The sequence below is a fragment of the Protomyctophum parallelum genome (assembly GCF_964188405.1).
Source record: "Protomyctophum parallelum genome assembly, chromosome: 19".
NCBI lineage: Eukaryota > Metazoa > Chordata > Actinopteri > Myctophiformes > Myctophidae > Protomyctophum > Protomyctophum parallelum.
Genome location: NC_139717.1, coordinates 41,871,179 through 41,889,010, shown reverse-complemented (window position 1 = coordinate 41,889,010; position 17,832 = coordinate 41,871,179). Strand labels below are relative to the sequence as shown.

At 43.1% G+C, this 17,832-nt stretch overlaps 1 protein-coding gene across 1 annotated transcript; it reads right to left on the bottom strand.

The window, feature by feature from the left end:
• Positions 1 to 4,016: 4,016 nt before the first annotated feature.
• Positions 4,017 to 7,728, bottom strand: LOC310876983 (uncharacterized protein; the record flags this gene model as incomplete). Its single annotated transcript, XM_083790630.1, has 4 exons — positions 4,017 to 4,209; positions 5,198 to 5,369; positions 5,850 to 5,938; positions 7,045 to 7,728. The coding sequence occupies 4 exons, from the start codon at positions 7,726 to 7,728 to the stop codon at positions 4,051 to 4,053; spliced, it is 1,104 nt and encodes a 367-aa protein (XP_083646756.1). The 3' UTR covers positions 4,017 to 4,050.
• Between the last annotated feature and the right edge of the window lie 10,104 nt (positions 7,729 to 17,832).

Here is a 17,832-nt window from a genome sequence, read left to right as displayed (position 1 = left end):
AGAGAGAGAGAGAGAGAATGAGAGTGTGTGTGTGTGTGTGTGTGTGTGTGTGTGTGTGTGTGTGTGTGTGTGTGTGTTGGCAGATTGATACATACAGTATGTTAGTGCCTCATTGGTTCTCAGAAGAATTCAAGTCAACAACCCCCAAATATATGTGGCAGTGTAAATACATGAAATATATGATCATGATGACGATGATTCAAAGATTACTTAAAAACGCGCTTTGACCTTGTAGATCTGCTACTTTTGATGCTTTCGTGCGACGCTGTGTATAGTATGATCAAGCAAGTCATTAATTCATGAAAAAAACTAAAAAGTTCAAACCTGAAGATGAGCGACAGACAGCGAGGAGGATCCAGTATATGTGTTAAACAGTATTATCGTGCATGGTGACATCCAGGTGCTGAGCTGCGGAGCAGAGCCCACTCTGGAGCAGCAGCACATGAGGACCGTCCTCTGGGAGGCTCTGGGCTCCACGCGCTCCAAGATGGACTCCCTGCCCTGCCCCTCCCCCTCATCGTTACCCCCCGCCGACCCGGGGGCCCGTGGGTCTGTCATGGCGCCCCCCTGCTGCCCCCCCTCCTCACCTCCTCCCCCCGGGGACCTGGGCGACGGCGACGGAGAGAGGACCCTGCTTCTGTTGGAGAAGTACTCTGAGCTGCTGCTGAAGTCTGTGGAGAAGAGACTGGAGAGCAAAACCTGACGCACACGCGCACAGTATGTATTTGCGTGCGCACACTCACGCACAGTGCGCGTGTCTCTAGTGTGATTCGCACGGATATGACCGATACGATGTGTGTGACAAATCAGGCGTTAGACACGCACGCACACACACACACCGCTGGCATCAATTCTGACATGACTGTCAATAAGTCTCAGGGCCAGACACTATGTAAAATACTGTATTTCTGACAGAAAATGCACAATTTGTATAGTTTTGTAAGATAGTCTTCCGGCTCTTCCCTCTAAGTTGCAATGTGTCTCTGTTCACGTTCCTTTATTCCTATTTAATTGTACATACATTGTTTTGTTTTGATTGTTTCGCACCACTTTTGCTTTGGCAATGTAAACGTATGTTTTATCATGGCAATAAAGCCCATTAGAGAGAGAGAGAGAGAGAGAGAGAGAGAGAGAGAGAGAGAGAGAGAGAGAGAGAGAGAGAGAGAGAGAGAGAGAGAGAGAGAGAGAGAGAGAGAGAGAGAGAGAGAGAGAGAGAGAGAGAGAGAGAGAGAGAGAGAGAGAGAGAGAGAGAGAGAGAGAGAGAGAGAGAGAGAGAGAGAGAGAGAGAGAGAGAGAGAGAGAGAGAGAGAGAGTTTTACTTGTGGAGGTCAATGAAGTAGAGCAGTGGTCCTCAAACTTTTTAACACACACACACACACACAACACACACACACACACACACACACACACACACACACACACACACACACACCAATTAAAAATACAATAGAATTCATATAACACATACTGTAGCACACTTTCTTTTTATTATTATTATTACCCTTATTATTATTATTATTATTATTACCCTTATTATTATTATCATTATTATTATTTATTTGTCTTATACTCATCTACCACCTTCAGCAAGATGATGCTTTCTTTTTGATTTATTTAATGTTTTATTTAAGTGAGACCATCAGTATGTATGCTTTTGTTTCTGAGAAACAATAATTTTGGGATCATTTTGAGCTCTCTGTAATCTGTGTTACTCCACTGAGACTGAATGGTTAAAGTTTTAATTATTGTGTGCGTTTCAGTGCTATTAGTTATTGTGACTCTATGTATATTGTGTGGTGTCTGATGAAGTGATTGCTAATTGGCTCCAGGGTAGGGAGCATACTAACTGGGTTTTGTGTGTGTGGAACACACCAACTTGATTATGTATAGAGACACTTATCTTTAATCATATTATGGGGATAATTCATATTATGAGTAATGTGTGACACAATGTGTATTAAGAAATGTAATGTCTCTGGACATTGAACATTGAACTGGTGTAATTGTGGATTCAATTAAGATTTGGTATGGTCCAGTGGGCGGGGCTTAGCCTATACATAGGGAGACCTGCCACTGCCAGATAGATCAGTCAAGGTAGGACTGTGGGGGTTTGAAACCCAGGCCAATCGTTCCGGTGCTGTTGTAAATACCTTTGTTTAATTTTGATCCCTGGATTTATGCGTGTTAAAGGTGAATAAAACACTTGGATTTTTCTTATAAGGACTCAGACTTGCTATTTTGAGTATTATTCAGTACTATTTTGAAACCTGTGCCTTCCGGCCTAACACTATCCACACTAGGCAAAGTGTGACAACATATGATTCCGTATTGTCTCTGGGAAAAACAAAAAAATCTCTGTACAGTTTAAATCCTCTGTGCTGATGTACAGTACAGTCTCATCCCCTGTGCTGCAAATGCAGACCATAAAATAAAAGACAGAAACGCTGGCTCGTATTTCCGTGCTCGTTTTTATTAAAAGTCTTACACTTAATTTGAGTATTGTTCAACATAATCCTTTTGACTGCTTGGAAACGAGGAAGGAGACGATAGGAGACCTCGTTTCCAAGCAGTCAAAATTGACTTCTCGGTGGGATTATACCCTTGTTAATAGTAATTTAATAGCATAGAATGATTATTATGCTGCCGGTAGCATCTTTACGCTCTGCAGAAAATAAGAAATAAATGCTGTGTACTTACTGAATGGTTATAGCTGTAATATATATTGAAATGTATTTAAAGGAAAGCCCCTTGAGATGCATTATCTCATTTTAGAGGGGGTCCTCGGGCACAACAACACAATGAATACAATACATAGACAAAACGGTACATGTCGACACGCAACAACACACAATAATATATTGTGCAGGAAATTAACCCATTCTGACCTGAGATCAGATTCATACGAGGTTTCCGCCGGACACACACTGGTCTGATGAACCCATTCTGACCTGAGATCAGATTTTAAAAATGTCAGTCGCTTTTCGATTTTTCAAAAATAGCAGACCTACAAGCTACTATGAGCTTGTAGATCTGCTATTTTTCAATAGCTAAAGCATAACATGATGCTGACACCAAAATGGGTGCCCGTTCAGAATGGGTTAAGGCATTCTGGCATGGCACATCTTATTGTCACAGAATGATTGTGAACAAACGACCAATACACAGAACGTTTGCACATTCACAATCATATGGCATTGCAATGAAGTGTGCATGCACTTGCACACGAATGCAGTGTGTTTTTGTAAGCCGTTATCTCTCTGCAAGATGTGAAGTAATATTGATGTGTAATAATAATACGTACGTCAACGTACACACACCGCTTGTGTGCCCTTGTGTATTTGCATGTGCCCTTGTGCCCACAATGACATATAAGCCTACCTTTGTATACCCCAACACAGTGACACGTAGGCTATGCACTTACTTACTTAATATATAATGTGTGCATATGTACTTGTACTGTATATGTGTGTGTGTGTGTGTGTGTGTGTGTGTCAGTGTTGTTTTCGTCGACTAAAACTAAGACGAAAAATGTCCGTCGACTACCTTTTTCCACTGACAAAACGAAATGGAAACTAAATGAAAACTAAGCTATGATGACTAAAACTAAGACTAAATATACTGACAATTTCGTCGACAAATAAAAACTAGACTAAAATGTTAGGAAGGGACTAGTGGACAACAGATCCAGTATAAGTCATTTTACACTTGGTTGCATGCTGAAAATAGCTGATCTACAAGCTCACAACGCGTCGCGACGCGTTGTGAGCTTGTAGATCGGCTATTTTCAGCAAGTGTAAAAACACTCATTACGACGGCATCAAGACCCACCAAAACACATTTTAGTCGACTAAATCACCTGTAGATTTAGTCGACTAAAATCTTACGACATTTAGTCGACTAAAACTAGACTAACACTAAGACATTTCCAGGTGACTAAAATGTGACTAAAACTAAATGAAGTTTCAGTCTAAAGACTATGACTAATCAAAAACAACACTGGTGTGTGTGTGTGTGTGTGTGTGTGTGTGTGTGTCCGTCCGTCCGTCCGTCCTAGGGAAGTGTCTCCACGTTGATGTAGGTGAGGACGACGTCGTGCAGGATGTTGATCCTGTCGATCTGGTTGAGCTCTTTGCAGTGGTGGAGGCACTCGAACGCGGGCACGTTGTTCACCGCCACCCGGAAGCCCTCCATCGTGCACAGGATCTTCATCTGAAACACAGCGGAGGATCCAACATGTACAGGCGAGTACTCAAGCGCTCAAAACACCAAGAGCCAGACCCACGCGTCGGTTTGGTCGATATGGCATATGGGCGAACAGTTTCAAAGGTTTCCCCAAAATGTTCAATGTTTATTTGCTCACACACGTTGCGTTTCCACCACATTGTGAGCTTGTAGATAGGCTATTTTTTGAGTAGTAAAGTGATGTATCTCAAAACATCCGTAATCAATAGACCAGGGAATTCCTTTACATCTGGCAACAGAAAACTTTGGCCCGGTTTCCCAAAGGACACATGGTGTAAGAGGTATGTTGTTGCACATGCTCAGATGCCCTCTAGGCCGCACACAGAAGCCTAGTGTGAACATAGACATTTCGTGCATAGATGTGCCACACAATGGTAGACCTTTTTGAGTGGTGCAACCACTCCCAAGGAACAGCAATGTCTTCTTTGTGCAGCCTAGAGGGCATCTGAGCATGTGCAACACCATACCTCTTACGCCATGTGTCCTTTGGGAAACTGGGCCATTATCTATGTGGCACTTTTTAATTTAAGGTTTGGAGTGATTGGCGTCATGGCCTCCCGCACTGGGTAGGTCCTGACTGTACATTTAACAACAGCTGCAACAGCCACTGAACTCCTTTGCATGCATGATCATCCTGAACCAGAATACAGAATTAGCTCTTCAGATTAGTAATTTCCTGAGAATGGTTAATGTTATTGGTGTTACTATAAGCAGCAAGACACCGTGACTCCCCCATCTCTGAGTTCCCACTGACCTCCAGGAGTCTCCCAGCAGTAGAGCTGTCCCTTTATCTAGGATGAGACTCCCCAAACGACTTTCCAAATCCCCTTTCCATCCTCTGAGCCAATCGTTAGCCTCAGCCTGATATTAACCGTGAGAGAGTATAGTCTAGTGTCAGTGAGTCATCAGTTGGGTCTGCTCCCCATCCTAACTAGAGCTGTTGTACAACACTCACCTCGAAGGGGCTCCCCGCAGCGAAGGGGAACGGCCCCTTCAGGTCCCTCTCCTCTTTGCCCCAGTTGGCACCTATTTTGTGGTTACGGACCAGCACCTGCTTGCCCATGTCATTGAAGCGGGGGTTGATGTGTAACGCGATGTCGTTACCTCGCAGGAAGTTGATGGTGAACCTATAAGGAAAAACAAAAGTGATGATAAACTATTAGAGTAGACTAGACATCTAGACACTACACTAGACAAACATCTAGCATTGCTTTTTCTGCTCTATATTCACACATACGGTTTGCACCTTGAAAAACGTATTCTGCTGGAAATAAAGATGCATAGAGATGTTCTCCTCTTCCCTTTAGTGTCTCTGTGTCTGCTACTCACAACATGGCATCCCACTATAGCGTTGGTTCTCAAAGTTTCAATGTGGGGGTCCATGACATGAAAAGGTTTGAGAACCACTACACTATCGGCTAAAACTAGATGATCTACAGGCCCATAATGCGTTGTCACATGATGGTAAATGTATTCTACCCAAACAAGAGGCTACAGACACCTATTGTCTAAAACGGCTGAATCACGCCATCAACGGACACAGTTTCTTTTGTTCGCATGTCACGGAGTGGAAAGGACAATACAGATGACATGTAGGCGTCACTTACATTTTAGCTTTAGGCTTCACGTTGCCCATTATAGTCATCAGCATCCTGTCGTAAACACCTCGAGCCAAGTTCAAGTTGTATGGCACGCTCTGCACAGCAGCACAATGGAAGGGGACAATGTTAAACAGCTCACATACTTTGCGACATTTAAGGTATTGTTCATTCATTCATTCATTCGTTCGTTCATTCAGCTATGCATTCATAAATATACCCAAAATACATCCATTTAAGATCCACCGATTTTCCATCCATCCATCCATCCATCCATCCATCCATCCACCCATCCCATCTATCTATCTATCCAGCATCCACCCATCCATTCAAAAACCTATAGATTATACTGTATATCTATCATCTATCTATAATTCTAATTCATATGTATATATATATATATATATATATATATGTAATCCAAATACGAGCAAAACCAGTACAATTGTCAAGTGCATTATGCAATTCAGACCTGAGTTCTCATTCTCACGGTAGACCTATAGTCATACAGCCGCAATGATTACACAAAGTTACAGACATGCGGGACATTCAATACAGAGACATACATTATAAAACCTCTGTTGGGTGGAAACCACATATTTCCAAAACCGTTTATACTTTTGAGGATTCAAATACAGCTAAAGTAGCTGATCTACAAGCTTGAAACGTGTGGGATGTGCTACTTTTGATGCTTTTGTGTGACGCTGTAATAGGATCAAGTAGGCCGGGCATTCATTTATGAAATAAGTTAAACACAAAAAGGGATATTTCACTTTCAAATTAAAGAAACGATATATAAATGAAAAAGTCATGGAAATATTACACAGCCCCTTCACGCATTAGAAGGAGGGACAGGTGTTTTCAATGAATCTACCATTGTTAAAATGGAGTTTAAAGTTACACGCCTGTTTGAAAGTAAATTATATCCCTTTTAACCCATTCCGCGCGGGAACCCGTTTTGGTGTTAGCGTCACGTTATGCTTTAGCTATTGAAAAATAGCAGATCTACAAGCTCATAACGCGCCACCGAGTGGCGCGCTACGAGCTTGTAGGTCTGCTATTTTTGAAAAATCGAAGAACGACTGACATTTTTTTTTAATCTGATCTCAGGTCAGAATGGGTTAATCAGACCAGTGTGTGTCCAGTGGAAACCTCGTATGAATCTGATCTCAGGTCAGAATGAGTTAATTTGCACGGAACTCACCAGCGGTCCAGCAGCGGGTGGCACCGGCCACTGTGGAGGCAGGAGACCCGGGTTCTGTCCGGGCCACCCGGGCTGCCCCGGGTTGAACCCCCATGTCGTAGGCCAGCCACCGCCTTTGGCGCTACTGGGAGCAGGGGGGGGTAACTGGGGCTGCTGGGGTTGCTGCTGGTGTTGAGCGGGTTGCTGGGGTAGGGGGATGGGCTGAGGCTGAACGGGTTGATACTGGGGGGGCAGACCAGGTTGATACTGGGGCGGCAGCAGACCAGGTTGATACTGGGGCTGGGAAGGTTGATACTGGGTACCGGGCCAACACGGCACGCCGCAGTTCTGCACTTGAGCAGGTAACTGGAACGGGGCGATGGCTTGGGACGGGGCCGGAGGCGGAGCCGGGTCCGGAGCCGCGGCAGGAGCGGGAGCCGGAGCCGGGGCTGGAGCTGCAGGAGCCGGCTGCATCGCGGGCCAGCAGGGTGTCCCGGGCTGCCCTGTCCAGCACGGTCCTGAAGGCTGCAGGCCGGGCTGGGGCTGGGGCTGCATGGCGGGTTGCTGCTCCGGCTGCATCGGCAGGGCGGGCTGCAGGCCGTGGGGCCACGCCGGGAAGCCGGGCTGCGCGCCGGGCCACAGGCTGTTACCCTGTGGTAAATGCGGGGGCGGGGCAGAGCCAGCGGACGGGCAGCCGCCACACATTGGGTCTAGGTGCTGATCAGGGGCGGGTGGAGGAGGAGAGGCGGGTCGGGCCACGATGGAGATATGAGGAGAGGCGGGTTGGGCCACGATGGAGATATGAGGGAGAGACAGAGTGGAGAGGATGGAGGACACCAAGTTGTCCAACTATTTTTTGCAAACAGCCCCATTCACATATAAGCAAAGCAAAAACACTTCATTTATAACTCAGATTAAGTCAAGGCAGTGTGATTGCGCCGGTGACCTCAATGACATTATGTGTAGATGTGAGAGAATTACTTACATTCATACTTACATTCATTCTACCTGCAAAGGAAAAAAACAAAAAGATAAATCAAACCCAACAGAATTCAGAAACCTAGGAAATCAGGCCTAGTTGTTTGAGACACAAGAAGCCGTTCTCTAAAGCTGCAAAGAGGAACATATCGGCGCGCGACTAAAGCCCTATTGTGCATCATGGGATTCACTAATTGAATGATGACAATGACACATCATGAGCTGAGTAATACAGTCACAGAATGTCACGTTGATTCTGGTTGGCACAAGGGGGAGAGATTCTCTCAAGGAATGCGTGTTAACAAAGTATATTCTCTTCTGTAACATATGTTCTCTCTTGTATCGGCAGATTCTATGCATGGTCGTTAGCAAAATGATTTAGTGGAGCACCCGGCCTCACGTTTCTGTTCCTTAATGTGTGTTATTGCTTGAGCCTGGCAGACTAATGAGACATGAAATGACATCATTTCTCATGATTAATCATTTTACCACATATATATTATACACACATCAAATATAAAGCCCAATTTAATGGTCAGTCAGTCAGAGTTGATGTATTTATCTACTGATAGATTCTGTGCACTTTTATGGAATTTCAAGACAATCTTTGTAGAATATCACCATCATCATCAATATAATCTACACCAACATAAACAGAAGCAGTGGAAACATATTCCTCTATTATTACCATACTTTTTGAATGATTGGCTAATTAGGTTTATTATTAGTATTTATAATAGTTATTATGAAGATCAAGAGTAACAGCAATTACACCATGGTTCAATATATTCATCCAACTTAAGAGTCATAAGCTCCCAACTCTGTTTAACGTACAACAGTACACAACTGTCATTCTGTATCTGTAGCTCTTAAACAGCTTTTGCCCAGAATTATGAAAACATCACAAGTGGACCTGGTGAACACTTTAGGTCCCAGCGATATACGTATCTATGGTTTCTCTATGGGGTCCAGGATTAAGGGACCCTCTAGGTTCCTTGGAGGGGTCCATTTAATGGACTCGTCTGACTGTAACTCTGAGAGTGTACAAATGGAACACAATACAGTACAGGTCCATTTGTATACTCTCAGAGTCATGGGGTCCTTGAAATGAAAACGGTTCGAGAGCCACTGTAGAACCAGGCTCCATGCAGATAAAAATTTAAAATAAAGTTGTTACCTGTTGCTCTTGGGTCCTCAGGAGCAGGCTGTAGATTGTGGTGTAGTTAAGGAGAATCAGGCAGCTCGCAGCCAGACGAACACACACACACAGTCTTTTATACTGCCAACCCTCTCTCCGTTTAGCCACTCCTAACGTCCCTGTCCCATTGCCCAGAAAACACCCCGGAAATGTTGTCACAACACAAAGGTAAACAAGTTCTGCTGGGTTGTGATTGTGATTTGTGAAGATGCGAAATTTAAGATGTCCATTATACGTACAAAGAGAGTACAATTATTTGGTTTTTACTCCTTGATATTGCAGCAACAATGGAAATAGCATTAAACTATATGCTGTACATACATAATCATACATAAGCTAGATAAGTTATACATTTAGTATATCTACTATAAATCTACAAAATATCTGCATGTGTGTGTTTGTATGTGTGTGACTGTCAAATCAGACTGTTTGATCTTTTGCTGACCCCAGGTCATTAAATCTTAGTGACCAGTGTACAACGTTAGCACATTCTCCAGCAGGCCACTCTGTCTGGTTTTCCCTCAAACATCCCAGTCACACACAAGGGGCTTTTCTCCTCCTAACGTGGTTGACTTCATTGCAAAACAGTCATAAGACTCTGACCACGGCTCTGGCGTATAGCTGTGCTGTGAGTGAAGCTCAGAGTTACAGCTACAGCAGATATAGAACATACATTGAATTAATTCAGTGCTCCCTGTTTCTCTCTAGGCTCTAGTATAGTATAATAGTATATAGATGGTACTATAGTATAGTATAGTATAATAGTAGGCTATTAGCTCATTCTACACTTCATACATTCATGCACTCGTCGCACTGCATGCTCATACACATGGTCACACCATACTAAAGACCGCAATGGAAACAAGCTGTAAGCTTTTGTTTTTTTATTATGGTGGGTCATATCATATATAAATATAATTATGATAATTTAAGATATCAATCAATAAAACTCCCATAACTCAGAGGGTACAAAGGGAAGAGAATAGACCTGTACAGGTCCATTTGGTTATGTGTACTCACCTACAAGGATCCATTTGGGAATCCCCTCAAGGAACCCTGAGGGTCCCTGGGCTCCATTTTGAGCCCTATAATGCAAGGAATTATCAACCGTAACTGGGTTTATTTGTGTGAATGAAAACACTTATTTCACCTTCAAATTAACTCATTCTACAACTGGATGATTTTCCTCAAATATTTTGGTTTATTGGGTTGTTTATCTACTTTAAAACTACTTATAGGGTTCACAAACTTGTAATCCACTATAGGTGTAGGAAAAGGTCAACACATTGTTTTAGGCATAAGCAGTGGGGACTGGTAAGGTATACGTCATCACACATCAGCTACAATCACCTGGCTTGTATAATAACCTCATTTAGTTAGTCATTTAGTAACTTTCCTCTTCTATCCTGGATTTGAACACGGTTTGCTGTGCAAGTGCATTGATCTAATAGATCCCTGCTTGCTCTGGGAATACATTGAATCTTGACCATTAGGTCAACATTTGTCAGATCCTGTGTCTAGGTGAGACATGACCTTTGACAAACTTAATAGAAGGGTAGGGAGACAAAATACAATCACCCCAATTGTATAAGGTATATATTGTATTAACATACTTACAGTGGTGGAAAGTAACTAAGTACTTTTACTTAAGTACTGTACTTAAGTACAATTTTGAGGTATTTGTGCTTTACTTGAGTATTTCCAATTTCCAGTACTTTTACTTCTACTCCACTACATCTCAGAGCCAACATTTGTACTTTTACTCCACTACAATTATTTGAAAACTTTAGTTACTTTGGCGATTTTAATTTTGATTAGAAAACATACATTAACCACTTCAACCCAATACATTTTGGCCATTTGAAAATAGCCGATCTACAAGCTCACAATGCGTCGCAACGCGACGCATTGTGAGCTTGTAGATCGGCTATTTTCAATAGACTTTGTACACATTTTGAACTTGTGAAGTGGGACATTCTGCAATATGAGTACTTTTACTTTTAGTACTTTAAGTACATTTTGATGCCGATACTTTTGCACTTTTACTCAAGTACATTTTCAATTCCGTACTTTTACTTGTAAAGGAGTAGTTCTAAATTGCAGTATTGGTACTTTTACTTAAGTAAAACAATTGAGTACTTTTTCCACCACTGCATACTTACCATACAGATTGAACAATATTACATTTTATTCATAGAAAACTGTTACATAGTGAGGCATTAAGTGTTATAGTTAGTAATGAGCAAAGAGACAGGTATGGGTAGAATTAGAAAATCAATCAATCTTTATTTCACTCCAATAGGTCCATAAACAATACAGGGGACAACACAATGTAAAACAGCAAGAAAACATCTAAATCTAAACAAAGATCATACACTCTCCAGAAACAGTAAGAGTACAGTATCTGATACTGCTCTTCTTAGGCATGGTCAAAGTCATGATTAAAAATTTTCAGACATTCAACCTCATTGTAGAGAAGCACAGAAACGTATTAACACTAGTAACAAAAACAATAACAATATGACAGTCAATATGTTTTCAGCAATTTAGGACTGAGTCATCCATAATAAGTCTGTGCTTATTATGCGTAGAGACACCTGCATTCAGATTTGATTTGAATTCACCTTGGCTTGACATTTTCTTTTTAGTATTATCAAACAAGTATTCAATAAATACATTTTAAGTGTAAAGTAAAGAAGTGGTCCAAGTCTATGGTATTCACACAATGATTCGTCTACTCCTGGGCTGGTCAAGTGTGCAGCTGGTATAGACCACCAGTAGGTAGAAACATGCAACGGTAACCAACAGCATATTTCTTTTAATAATTTCTCCGTTCCTTGATCTTTTAGTAAAAAGAAAATTACAGGTGGGTTGCCAATTTCATCCAATCAGAAGAGAGAGAACCCATTTATCAGCTTCAATTTGAACTAGTTCCAGAGACAGGGAGAGGCCCGTTACTGTAACAAATAGCAATGATTACTTTGCATTTATATTAACAAAACAAAAAAACAGGCAAACATTGATCAAAATAACAATTCTTCTACATTCTGTAATTGTGTAGACTTCTTGTAAATTAAGTAATGCAGTTGTTTAACCCATTCTGACCTGAGATCAGATTCATACGAGGTTTCCACTGGACACACATTGGTCTGATTGACCCATTCTGACCTGAGATCAGATTCTAAAAAATGTCAGGCGCTCTTCGATTTTTCAAAAAATAGCAGACCTACAAGCTCGTGAGCGCGATATGAGCTTGTAGATCTGCTATTTTTCAATAGCTAAAGCATAACATGATGCCAACACCAAAATGGATGCCCGGTCAGAATGGGTTAACAACAATTTTAACCCTTGAGAGCGTAACATTTTATGCGCAAGAGTTAAAGGTATATAAGGGTCCATTTGGTTATCATCTCTCCATCATTTAGCTAGGGACCACCTGAAACCCCCTCAAGGACCACTGGTTGAAAACTTACCCATTAAAACCGGGAAAGTATCTGTGCCACATTAGATATGATTTTATACTTTGGCGATTCAAAAATAGCACATAGCAAATCTTTACTTCCATTTTCAGGTGGGGGGCCAAATACATGACAGGGGTCCCTGTCATGGAAAGGTTTGAGCACCACAGAAAACTATTAGGATTTAGAAGACATTTTTAAAATCGGCCTAATGGTTTAATAAAATAAATAATATATCACTTAAGTATACCATCTTTAAAGGTTAAAGGGGAGTGACAGACTTGTTTAGGGGTTAAGGCCAATAAATGTTTCAAAATAATCCATCAAGGTCATACCCCCAACTCTATTCCTAAAGCTTTTACCAATTAAAGTTACAAACACAACACTAGACAGGCTACTCATCTCCATCCTCCCCTTACAGAGGTACTACACTATACGACAAATACTCTACTGGTTAGCAACTGTATTCTCTTAATTTATATAAGAAGTATGTTCTGATTAACTTAAGCCCTTTTTTTTCGGAAAGAACTTTTTAAATAACAAATAAATTGTGAGAGACAAATATCCATTCAGCTGTCATACTGCCTCCAAACAGTTCTGTGTTCTGAATGCCAGACCACGCCCAGTCACTAATCTGATCAATGAATTGCAGCGACTGACAGCGACTGAATCCAAGCCAGCAGAATGGATTTAATACCTGGATGTGGTTCTGACATACTGTGGGCAATCAATCCCTCATGGAGGTTGGCAGATCTGAGAGACAACATGCAGGAGTTCTGAATGATGTAAATTTGTAGTTCCGTTGGGATGGAGTATGTATTGGGCTTTAGGTCCAGGAGTGACCCGGTTCTATCTGAGGCAGGGTATCGATCTTCAAGATGAAGTCCTTCACAGGAAGCACAGGCTGGAGAACAGATAGACCATGACGGGAGCCAGAAAGAGACTATTTTTAGCATTTCTTGTACATATTTGAATTGAGATATCACTTGATTAAACTGATCAACAGTTATGGAACAACAGCTTTGACATGGATTATCACATTTTGAGCTAAACAAAAAACACTAATTCTGATAATACTTATGATATCATAAATAATGTGCGTGTGCGCTCATGCGTACCAGTGTGCTGTAGAATAGCTGGGGGGAAGACAGTCCCAGGGTGGAGGTCAGGACGACACATAGGCTAGATGGTACAGCAGCTCCACTTCCATCAGCATGGCCTTGTATCACAGGATGAACTTCCCGTTGTTCTCCACCAAACTCACTGGACACAACACATTACAACCCATTTAGACCTGAGGCAGATTTAAAAAAAATCCTAACAGTTTTCTGAAAAACTGGCTCAACCTTTTTCCATGTCAAGGACCCCCAGAATTATCTGTATTTGGCCGCAGACTGAAAATTGTTTGTTCTAGGGACCCCCCAGAAGCAACGATATGAGTTAAAAACGTACAGTAACACTGTGAAAGAATATATATTCAAAGAGTTGCACACATTTTAGATCTACAAGTTCTCATGTTCACTCTGTCTGCAGTCCTCTAGGAAAATGTGTTGCAGTGTCCGTTGCAAAAGTTTATTTCCCCAAGTCATCACGCTGTGATGTGCAATATCCTCTCTCCTATAAGAGGACCTCATGTGTGCAATATTTGTCTCATTATGAACAGACTGATTTTATCAGTAGTGTTTAGTATTGTAGTTTTAGATTATAGTAAGCCAGTAGAACTGAATTTCGTTCAATTGTGCATTTCATGTATTGTTGAATGACAATAAGCCTGTAACCCGAAAGCTTGTTTCTTGAAAGTTATATTTAAAATACTATAGCCCAATCGGACCAATAAACCAGTGGACACACTGTACCCCTAAAAAGGCCATAATTATGTATTATTACTCTTGCCATTATCTTGCCGTTATATTTAAAATTACAGCCCAACATACCAGTGATTATATGTCAATTTATCATTAATACAATTATGTCCAGCCAGCCACCCTTACCTTTCTCAGTTGATGTTCACAGAGAACAGGGTGCCCCCTGTTGGCCAGCATGGAATTTAGACCAGGGTAGCAGGGAAGAGACAGGTGGACCGACCATTTCTGTCTTCAAGCCAGCTGAATGTGGCAACCAGCTCCTGCATGACAGAGACTAGCACTATATAAACAGCATACAGTACAGTATGACATGTCATTGTCAAATAAATAGTATACAGAGAAAAGAAAGCAGACGTGCAGTCAGATATACATAGTAATAAACAAAACTAACTTGACAAACAAAGGCTTTTTCTTACTACATCTCAAAGGCAAATATTAAACTTTTCACTGAACCACATTAAAACATTAAAACATTTAAGCACATTTAGAATACAATCGTTGTACTTGTTTTTTTTATGTTTTGTGGCTTTCGCCTTTTTTATGTTTTTTTTGTGGCTTTCGCCTTTTTATATTTTTTTATGGTGGCACAGACAGTAGGCTGACAGACTGATTCTGTCACCAATCAGAAGGGACTTCTCTTCACTCCTGTCGAGGTTCACTTAACCACCTGCCACCACATTTAGAATACAATCGTTGTACTTGTTTTTTTATGTTTTGTGGCTTTCGCCTTTTTTATGTTTTTTTGTGGCTTTCGCCTTTTTATATTTTTTTATGGAGGGACAGACAGTAGGCTGACAGACTGATTCTGTCACCAATCAGAAGGGACTTCTCTTCACTCCTGTCGAGGTTCACTTAACCACCTGCCACCACATTTAGAAAACAATCGTTGTACTTGTTTTTTTATGTTTTGTGGCTTTCGCCTTTTTTATGTTTTTTTGTGGCTTTCGCCTTTTTATATTTTTTTATGGAGGGACAGACAGTAGGCTGACAGACTGATTCTGTCACCAATCAGAAGGGACTTCTCTTCACTCCTGTCGAGGTCCACTTAACCACCTGCCACCAATGTGCTGTAACTCCAGCAGACGCATTCCATGGCAATCCATAGAAAGACACAAAGTGACATCCCAGTGTGGTATTCACATTTGTTAATATTGCCAACTCGGGCCCAGGGGATTTGCATTGTCAGGTCCTCCTTCTGGGTTTGAAGCTCAGCATGGCGGCTCCCCGCTGTCCACACTCAGCTCTTCGCTCAAGGCTGACCAGGCATCCCAGTCAATGGTCACGATCCCATCCTTCTCTATGGGGCTGGTGCTGCTCAACGGCTCTTCACTGTACAGATCCAGCTCCCCGCTCAAGGTCGAATCGAGGAGGTCCAAGTCCCAGTCGAAGTTGACCGTCAAGTCGTCCTCTATGCCGGGGCCGGTAAGGACTTCCAAGTCCCAGTCGAAGTTGACAGTCAGGCTGTCCTCTATGGGGCTGGTGCTGCTCATCGGCTCTTCACTGTACAGATCCAGCTCCCCGCTCAAGGTCGAATCGAGGAGGTCCAAGTCCCAGTCGAAGTTGACCGTCAAGTCGTCTTCTATGGGGCCGGTAAGGACGTCCAAGTCCCAGTCGACCGTCAGGTTGTCCTCTATGGGGCTGGTGCTCAGCGGCTCTCCGCTGTCAAGAGCCTTGATCAGGTAGCCGAACTCCCTGCTCAAGGCCGAATCAAGGAGCTGATGGTGAACGAACGGACTCTGTGGGAGCCAACCCAAGGCACAGCTAGGAGGTGAAGGAGCCGCACAGGAGACTGCGGAGGTAGCGACATTGCAGAGCTCTGGACCCTGATGCTGCTGTATAGGACCGAGCTCCCTACTCAAGACCCAATCGAAGAGGCCATCCAGCTCTTTCTGTTCCTCCGTCTGAAGCACCAGTGAGCTGGATCGACGGGGGACTTTGGCCACGGTAGCTGTAGAGTCTGGACTCTTCTTCCTCTTGAGCTTGCCGATCTCCTTGCATGGCTGTTTCTGTTCCACGCTGGTGGCGTCATCAAAGCCCCTGATCAACTGCTGCGACACAGACTGGCCGCCTGTGGGGTCACAGGGACGACGAACTGTTTGCAGGGAGCCGACCGGGGGTGGGATCTGCACGAGTGGGCTAGGCAGCGATGGGTCATTCTCGCGGTGGGAAATCCACTTGTCGAGAGCACGTTGGAGGATGCGCTCGGCATACTGCGGCTCGACCGTCCAAAAGCCTCCCTTACCTGGGTCATCTCCCTGCCGAGAGACACTGATGAACTCCTTGATGGTGGAGAGGTTGTGCCGGATGGAGCTCTTCCAGGAGTCAGGCCTGTCGTGGTGGCGGAAGTAGGGGATGCGGTCCATGAACCACTGGTAAATGCAGGAGGCAGCGATGTTGCTCTTCCCGCTGGCTTGCATGGCCATGCAGATCATCATGGGGTAGGTGTACGGCGGCCTCTTTCCACGGGTGCCGCGGGGCACAATGCCAGGGAGGCTCTTCTCCTGCGTCAGGCTGCAAGCCACCATCATGGTCTGGAAGGGGGGTGCTGGGGCCGCAGCCAGAGGGGACAAAGGCACCCGAGAAGAACTCACCGGCTGGCGGCAGCTGATGACAGGATGCGTCTGGTGGTGGTGGGCGGACAGCGGAGGCTTCCTCCGCCTGGCTGGCCCTCCACCCGGCTGGGACCCTCTGCCGCTGGCACCGGGGACGGAGACGCCACAGGCCGGTGCAGGCGTGAGAAGCCACTGCAGGCTGGTCAGGCTGTCATCCACGTTGACAGAGAAGGAGGCGGAGGTCGTCACCATCTCGGACCACGAGACTGCACCACACAGCATGGCTTTAGAGAGAGAGAGAGAGCAGAGAGAGAGAGAGAGAATTAACACACAAAATTCACACATGGCTCACACAAGATTATGAAAACGCAACTCATTTGAAAGCTAGTGGTGGATAAGTTCTGTAATCAAAGTACAATACAAAAGTAATACAATACAAAAGCATACATTTGGCATTCAAATATATTTACACAAAGGATAAATGGTAGTAATTATAAATGGCCTGTTTCAGAATAAAATCACTCAAAATTGCTCAAACCTTTTAAAAAATAGCCAAAGTATAAAATAGGGCTAAAGTTGTTGATTCTTGTTTTGTATTAATAATCTAAATCTGCAAAGCAACTAGTAATTGTCAGTGGGGCAAGCAAATCTACCATAGAAACAACTGGCTACAAGCAGGAGAGGAAACTCATTCTATGAATAAAACGCAAAGGATTTTTTTTGTTTAAAGCATCAATGTGGTGTTTTAATTGAGATGT